The sequence below is a fragment of the Alligator sinensis genome, unplaced genomic scaffold (assembly GCF_000455745.1).
Source record: "Alligator sinensis unplaced genomic scaffold, ASM45574v1 scaffold872_3, whole genome shotgun sequence".
Taxonomy (NCBI): domain Eukaryota; kingdom Metazoa; phylum Chordata; order Crocodylia; family Alligatoridae; genus Alligator; species Alligator sinensis.
Genome location: NW_005842137.1, coordinates 1,562,406 through 1,571,306, shown reverse-complemented (window position 1 = coordinate 1,571,306; position 8,901 = coordinate 1,562,406). Strand labels below are relative to the sequence as shown.

The 8,901-nt window shown below is 44.5% G+C and overlaps 1 protein-coding gene across 2 annotated transcripts in view; it reads left to right on the top strand.

The window, feature by feature from the left end:
* Positions 1 to 1,688: 1,688 nt before the first annotated feature.
* The window catches only part of KCTD20 (potassium channel tetramerization domain containing 20), a 22,929-nt gene continuing 15,716 nt past the window's right edge, over positions 1,689 to 8,901 (top strand). For both annotated transcript variants that reach the window (XM_025206042.1, XM_006025271.3), the window contains exon 1: positions 1,689 to 1,830. In XM_025206042.1, coding sequence (XP_025061827.1) covers positions 1,820 to 1,830 — 11 coding nt within the window. In that variant the 5' untranslated portion in view covers positions 1,689 to 1,819. The remainder of the gene's footprint in view (positions 1,831 to 8,901) is intronic.

Sequence of the window (8,901 nt, the reverse complement as noted above, 5' to 3'; positions counted from 1 at the left end):
AAACGTGTACCTGGAAAATCAAATACTATTTTAAACTGGTTCACTGAGATCCAGTTCACTATTAACATGTGGACATGCCAAGCTTTCTGTGACATGAGTTGAATCAGTCCTCCAAAGATCCCACATTGCATCACCCCTCACCTACCCGCCCCCCACCGCAGCCGCTGGCTGCTCTCCACTTCTATTGTTCCCTTTTTTCCCTTTTGTTGGCACTTCTGATTAACGAGCTCCCTTGCACTGCTTGTTCAATAAAAGCTAACCAACAACCAGATGTGTCCTCACTCCCTGTTTGGCCACAGCCTCTCATGACAGCTTGGTTTTGTGTGTGTTAAGAGAAGCAATTAAAAGCAGAGGAATCTTACCTAATGTCTGTTTAGTGCTGTATTCAGAATTAAAACTGACCGAGCTGTCTAGCTCTGGATGGTTGAAATGAATGAGAATAAAGGCTCTTTCACATGTCTCCCCCAACTTTGTCATATTTATACTGAAAAGCAAATGTACTTAGTAGTAAAAGTTCTGTTTGCTGGAATGACATTTGCATTTGGCTATTTCTGAGCCATCCGAGCATGCATCATATAGGAAAGCATCTAAGCATCTATTGATTAAGGGTCTCATTTGCAGTATCATGCAGTTATACCTCTGCAGTGCTGCATGTGAGTGCTGCCGTTGTGTGTGTGAATTTGGGCCCAGCGGCACCAGATAAGTGCAATACCTCATTTCCCTGAGTGACAGCAGCCCTGAAAGTGACTCTTAAGAGCCTTGACGAAGGGTTTTTGAACCCGAAAGCTTGCTTAATAACTATTCTCCAACCATTTGGGTTGGTCTAATAAAAGATATCAAATTCACCCAAGGAACCTTGTCTTAAGAGCCTTGAAATCGGCAGGTGCTTGTCATTTCAGACCTCTTAATACTCCAGGCTTGTGAAGTTTGTGCATCGCTTATATTAAATTTCAGTAAGTGCATACCCTTTTTCAGTCCCGAGGTTATGCACTTAAATCAAATGTACAGTATTAGCATATGGAGACTGAAAGAAGCAATGGGTTTGTGGTAATACGATATCTTTAACTGGACCAGCAGTACAGTTGGAAGAGATAGACATGCTTTTGGATACAAAATGCCCTTCCTCAGTTCTTGATCCATTTTGTGCCTGGAAGCTTAGCAAATCTCTCCTCCAACTACACAGTCGTCAGTTCAATACATGATATCACCCCCTTCAAAACATTTTTTCTTTCTCATATATTTCCTGGTCCATCACAACTACATCAGTCCAATCCCACGACGCTGCAGATTGTCAACCGAGTGCCTAAAAGGTCATTTGTGCATGAAAATGCCTAATATCCCAGTAACAGCATGTGGAGATTAAGTCCCTGATCCAAAATCTGTTGCAATAAATGAAAACGAACACCGTCCTGTGTTTTTGCACATGGCCCTATAATTCAGGCCTTTGGAAATTTATCCCGCAGTTCCTTAATGTGGGAAATTTGTATTTGTAAGAGGGAAATAAAGCTGCATCTTTCCTAACAGGGTCCTACGAAAAGAAAAAGGCAGCAGAAAGCTATTGGAATACATCACAATTTGAAATAATGCTGGAGGGGGGTTTGCATACAGCCTTGCATATGCAAACAGCAGCGTCCGCTGTCTCCTGGACATGCTGGCAGAGGACTTTTAAGTTGAAATATTTACGTGAATCAGACATCTGGGTCTTGGGGGCGGAGGGACAGCTGCAGCATAAACAGTTTAAACTCCGAAGTGTCTCTGTGACTTGGCTTTCTCCCGTTATTATTTCAGGATTGCGGCGTGAGCACAACTCTACGAACATATGAACCGACCGTAAGTAGTGGGGTCTTTTGTATTTGTCTCTCAAACCGGGGGGGTTGCAATGGGTGCTCCAGAGCTCCAGCTGAGAAAGTGGATAACTTCCTATTATTTAACACTTTGAAATGCTGCTGTTGGACCGGATCTGGCCTAAGCCTGGTCAGAAATAGCCATTTTTGATGCTTTCCACAAAATGCCTGTAAGGAGAGTTTACAGTCTAATTCTCTGTCGTGTAGCTGAAGCTGTGGGGATCGACTGAAATAAAAGCAGAAGCATGAATAGTCGGTAAAGCAGAGAGTTGGAGATGCAGTGTTGTTTTTAAACTGCATGAAAGTGTAACTTGCTCTCTTGCTATGGGCCTGTATGAATAGGTCTGTTGTAAATGGATGGGGCAGGGACCCAGGACGGCACGCTGCTTATTGTCTCTTCTGCTCCTTTGTCAGGTCGGGTCAGTTCGTCTAGTACAGATAAAGCATAATAGCACCCATAAAAGTCCCCGAGCTTAAATCAATACGCATTTATACTCATTTATACCACGGCAGCATGTATACTAAGGAGGGCAACATTTATTTTCCTGTCCCTAGAGGCAGACAGAAGGTCTTATATTTGGAGCGGCTCATCTTTCATCGGCCTTCTCTCCTAGATGACCCCACTAATGTACCCTTTGCCCTTCTGCCTGGAAAGGAGGCATGGTCTTTTAAAAGTGATAAGGTCAACTGTATTTAAAGTGTTGGCTGAATACACTTGCCTAGTCCTTGCAAGCATTTGTGAAGCTCCTGTTACTGTAATATTTAGATGTTATGTATGAGGGCTAGATGTGAGAGCGAGCATTTGTCAATGGACTGATAAGCCAAATAACTTCAGCAGTGGAAACAGACTTCACTCCCCATCACTAGGAATATTCATAGAAAATTCGGGTTGGGAGGGATGCCAGGAGGTCATCGTTCTTAGCTGTTTTGGAGAGGAAAGTGTCTCTGGCAAGATGTTAGCCTGAAGCAATAGGGAAGAAGTTTGCCTTCCTCTGAGGTTTTCAGTAAGTCCATTATCTGACACCTAAATGAGCTGTGACCTATTCCAGTTGGGCAATATCCATTCTGGTGTGATCTGTTTCTTTTTGGAAAAGATTAGAGCGAGTGAGAAAGTAGAACACGTTCTAAAATTAAATAAATGCCCATTAGGTTGCATGGGTTTGGGGTGTAGCCATGTTGGTCTAAGGACATAGGCAGGCAAGGTTCCTTGGGTGAATTTGATATCTTTTATTAGACCAACCCCAATGGTTGGAGAATAGTTATTAAGCAAGCTTTCGGGTTCAAAAACCCTGTGCTTTCATTTGCTGCACAAGCATGTGTTAGCAAGAAATAACCCATCTGTTCTTGGGGATCTGTGTGTCACATCTTGATGACGGCACCTCCCATTAACAGCAACTAAAGTTTTGTACGTGAACTATCCGACTATCTGTGGGCAAGCTGGTTTTTAAAAATGTTAGAGATTAAATTGGCAAAGCCTGGACTTGCAATCAAGGTGGAGATGTGCAATGTTAAACCAGAAAGACTGTATTCCAGACTGTAGCTTCAAGTTACATTTGTAGAAACAGTGGATTTCTGTTCGGACTCGAATAAATGAGTAATGTTATAAACGTTGCTAACAGTAAAGCACTATGCACAGAATAGGCTAAAACAATCAGGCATTTCATCAGACTTTAAAGTGGAAATTCTGCTGCCAGAGTTTTTGGGACTTGCTGATGAATTGCATCAGACCGGGTGGACATTTTTTCCATCTGTAATTCTAACACAGATGGAAAAATGAATCCGCTGTACATTGATGGAGCTCTTGCAGAACAGACGAGAGCCACTTTGCAACGTGTCGGCTGCTCTATATTGTAAAAATGCTTCCTTTAAATATAACACTTGGTTGTGCTTGCAGCTGTAGCAGAAACAACCTGGCATGTGCCATCTAGCATGTAACACAAAACGATACCAAAGAAGGCACAGCAATGTTAAATTATACTTGAGCTGCTTCCCTTTGCTTGTTGTGGGGCCGGATTTACCAGTGGCTTGGGCATTTCCAAATTACTCACTGCAGCACCCACATCTTAGACACCTGGGCCCAGACTTGAAAAGGGACCTAGTTGAGGCAATGCTGTGAATCATCTTGTATAAAATACAGGCACATGTGCCCACGGGTGTAATTCAAAAACCCCAGTTGGATGTCCTAAATCCCAGAGGTGTATGTAGGAGTTTCGGCAGCCTGGGCAGGAGTGGGGGGTACCAAGGGCTGACCTCCTAAAAATGGACCGGTGCGGGGCTCTGCGAGAGGCACCTGAGTTGTGCTATTGCTAAATCCCGATGCCTTGAACGGAGTGACTTGAGCACCTTGGGGTTGGGATTCAGCACAGATGCTGCAACGCGGTGAGGGATGCAGGGACCCACGCATAGGAAACCCACAGGTGCATGTCTTAAATTTTGTCTGAAATAGGCACTTCTGTTCAGGCAGGATGCCCTACCTGACCCCCTTCACACAAAGCCATGGACTTGCATTGCAGCCAGGTGAGGGGAAGCCCACCATGTCCCCAGTACCATTACTGGTTAGAGCTCGCATGCAGGAGATGGGAGGCCCAGCTCAGCCGGGATCCAAACGTAACCCAGTGATGGGGGCCCTCCCCTATGGAGAAGTGAGCCCGTGTTTCATATTTCCTTAGGGTTTAAGACTTTGAAGAGTTAGTTAGTGTTAGGAAATCCTAACTTTTAAAAACTCCGGCTTTTACAGCAAACTGTAATAGCTGGAGCTACAGCCATTATATTTCAGAAAGCAAATTAACTTCCTTCAAAACGCTTCCCTGAGTCACAATTAGAGAACCATTTATCGGTTTAAAATTGTGAAGCAAAGCATGATGGGGAGATTACTGTACAACTGGTGAACGTGCAGCGTCCAGAACGAGTCTAGACACGGACAGGGCTGTGTTAGGTGCCGGGCAAACTGCAGAAGACACAAGCCGGTCTCATGCACCTGCGTGGTTTTTAAAGTTTTGAAAAGCAGCAGCATTTTTTTTTTTAAATAGTGAATATTGGAAATAGCTGTACATAAAGTGTTTATAACAAATCACAAATAAGGCAATGATAGACACAGGACTGACACATGTGGGAGACGAAACATCTACGTTCTCATTTGTGCAGACATTTTAATAACAGGAGCTTCCAATCCATAACAGTTATGCCGTCCATATACATGCGAGAGGAGATTAGTTTTCTCTGTTTAACGATAGCTCTGCTTATTTATGGCATGCAGACAATCAATGTGCTCCCTGCATTGCTTACTGTGTCATTGCTGCGGGACAAATAACTCTCTGCTCCAATAAATGCAATACAGTACTGGCCTCAAACACAACCGTGGACTCCCTTTTCTTTCAAATGGGTAAAGGATATCATAGATTGGTGTTCGTTCTGCCCAACTTTTATATATGACAAACAGGAAAGCAGCTTGTTTCCCTCTTCATCGGTTCAATCCAACTTGCTGCGAAGATTCGGATTGCTAATACAGCTGTCCTGTGTATCGAGTGGACATCAATTTAATGATCCTCTCCATGAGAAAAGCACATCAAAAGGGAAACTCAGAAGGCTTCCCTTTCTCCCACACCTGCTAATACCCCTCGGCATCTGTTCAAGCTATATTTTTTTATTATCGCACTAGGCATACCCAAGTTACAGAGCGAGATCAAATGCAGTCATGTGAATTTGTGCTACTATTGCTGCCTCCTGCTCCACTTCTTTTAGGCCTAACCAGCCAAATCTCCAGGGAGAGCTGGTTCTCATCTCAATTTATACCAGTGCAACTCCACCAGCTTTGGGGGAATTCATAGAAAAGTAGGACTGGCAGGGACCCCAGGAGGTCATCTAGTCCAACCCCTGCTCCAGGCAGGATCATCCCGGTCTAAAACATCCCAGACAAGTGTTTGTCTAACCAGCGTTCAAATACTCCTCATTTACTCGGTTGAGATCAGAACTAGGTCTCCAATCTGGCCTTCCTTTGCAGGGGCTCTGGAGTGACCACCTTTTGCCTTCGTTGTGATCAGATTTTGCTTGTATTCTGGGCAACCACCTGGAACGATCTCCCCGCAACCACAGAAGGAGAGGATAAATCTGATGAAGCACAAATTCTTATTGTGGATGTATTTGTCTGACAAGCCATTTTATTTTAATCCCTCTCTCAGGGTAGAATCAAGCATGGCCAATATGTGCTCGTTTTTAGACAGACAGTTTGGGGGAAACTAGACCGGGCTGCCAGCAGGTTGCAAATATAACCTTTTCTCTTGCACAGTTTTGGTGCCCTGTCTTCGCTACGTTTCTGAATTGCCCTTTTTCTTTAGGAAAAAGCTGTTGCTTCAATGCATGCAAATAAACCCTAGTAAAATGTAGTTGTTGGGTTAGCAGTTGATTGAAGCACGGACCAGAACAACGGAGGGGAAGGTTGTGTGTTGCGAGGGAGGACAAGCGTTTCATTGCCTATGATTCCCCTAGTCAATAAGTCATTGGGAACACTTGGAAATCTGAATGGGGGCACTTAAATCAGCCAGTGGTGCTCATGCTCAGCCACACTTGGTGCTATCTCCTGGCTAATCCATGAACCTCACTGGTCTTCACTGAAGCACCCTAAAAATTGCCATTCTGCATAGGGGCATCGTTTGCTTTTTGCTGCTGTCAGGTCCCCGTTTTGGAGTGCCAGCGTCTCGCCCTCTCCTCCCTGTCCTCCTTGGGTCTTGTTTTTGGCCGATGGATATATCCCTTCTTGAGCCTTTGCCTTTCTGAATCCCAGAAGATTGTGCTCCTACCACACAGGACTGGAAAAGGACCGTCTGGGACATCAAGTTCAGCTCCTTGCACTAGCAGGGAGCCACCCAATGGATGTTAACTCCAGGGGAGTCTAAAGGACTCTGTCCCCCATGCCACAAGTCACAAAACACCCCCAACAGGCTGCAAAAAAAAAAAGACTGAAACTATCAGGCTACAGTGTGCACGGGAGAGATCAACAGCGCTGTCAGCACCTCAGGCCCCTGCAGTGCCAGGGAAAGTCAAGCGCCACATGCCTAGATGTTCCTAGAAGTTAACCATGTCCCATACTACAGAAGAAGGCGGAAGGTGTTGGTGCTGGTGTCACGTGCCACCACTCTTCAGGCATGCCAAATCCCACTGCCCTCTCCCATTCGGCACCAGGTACAATATGTAAGGACAACCCTGGGCTGAAGCCAGACTCGGGGAGACTCCTAACACGAACGCCGCATGCTTGAGACTGGCTCCTTCCCATGGCACATGGGGACAGCAGATCCATCATGTGCTAGATTGCCTCTCAGCTACAGGGACAGGTAGCTCTGCAGGGCAGTATGGAGGGGGCACGGTCGCATCCTTCCCACTCTCTTTGGACCCCTGTAGCATATTCGGAGACTGCCCTTGTGCCTAGCATTGCCCTGGCATTACATCTGAAGCCGACTCCATCACGTGCACTGCTTTCTTCCTTCCTATATATAGCTACAAATTAACCAGAATTGGTCTTAGTACTGCTTCTTCCCATGCGCTCTTCGCTATGTACAGGAAATGTTTTTCATTATTTATCTTAGCCACATGGGAGAGCTCCTTTTTACTGTCTCTGTTGGGATCATTAAGGCATCACTAAGCATTTTGCTTCCTTTCATTTTGAAAGAGAGTCCTGGACATTAAAGCTGCCGATAAACCTTTTGAAAAGCATGCAATTACATCGGGCTTACATTCTTGTCCCATATTAGTATGTGCCGGAGAACTAGGTCAGGCGCACACCCATTCTGACTGCACGCTTCCTGCTTACTCATGGTTCCCAGCATCATTCTGCATGGGAGCATCTTTGTGGATTTAGAGGGACGCCATCGCCTTAAAAATAAGTAATTTGGGGTTTTATGTAGACCACCTAGTTTACGCTCGAGATTAGTAAGATTGGAAAAATGTAAAATACCTGCTTCACTCTGTACTATTTGTGATTGCTTCCTTTTTCGAGTTGATCCCAACCAACAAGCCTGATGAAATTGGACTAGCTGCCTGGTTATATGGTCTTCAGGCCCTTTTAACGCTTCTGCTGTCATGCCAAAGCACAACGTGCCCATGTGTGTTGTTAAGCATCAGAGGAAAAGGTTTAGAATATTAATGAAAATTAATGAAAATTACTCATTTTAATTCATGAGGACATTTCCATTAATACTAGATTTTGTAAACCTAATGATATAAGCTACTGATTTGTAGTAGCAACTGTTGGTGTTGTTGCCGTTGTTGTTTTAATAGAAATCTAAATGATCAAGCGTGTATGGGGACAGGAACTAAGGATTTAATATCTTCATAAAAACAGGAGGTATTACTGCCAAGCCTGCCCTGTTCCTTTTTTTTCTTTAATTACTTTATCTATTCATGGTAGTGTTGGGGTGGTGTTGTAGCCTGATGACCCAGGAAACATGTGAAAGGCAAGGATTTTTGTGGGAGGGATATAGGCAAGCTTTCAAAGACGAGGTATGCTTCCTCAGGTCCAGTACTGTACCTAGACTCTTGGCAGCTCCAGGCAAACTTTTAGCATCGAGCCCCGCTTCATCAGAGATAATGATAATAATAATTGGACAACGGAAAAAAAAATTACCATTTTCGGGACCCCTTTCCGTCCAGGCAATCACCCAGTTCACCCATGCCTGTGTCTGGATCTGCTCAGATCACAGAGTACTGTAAAGCTTATCTGTAGCCCTCGCAGCCATTCAGTTGATCCAATAAAAGAGATCACCCACAAAAATCCTTGCCTTTTTACATATTCATAGCATGACATTAAATACAAACTTTTTTGCTGGACATTTATCATGAATATACTCATTAAGGATTTTTCATTGCAACATCCTATATAAACTATTTACTTAGCTCAGTACCAAGACCCATTTGCCCGCTCCAGTGTCTGCATGGGAGAACTGTGGGTAGTGGTCCCTGGCATCGCAGAAAGCCCTTCCCTGCAGAGCAGAGTAGGAGAGACACGTAACCGTCTTCCCACTTCTGAACGCACAACAGCAAAGATCCACGCTGCGGGTCCTGTCCT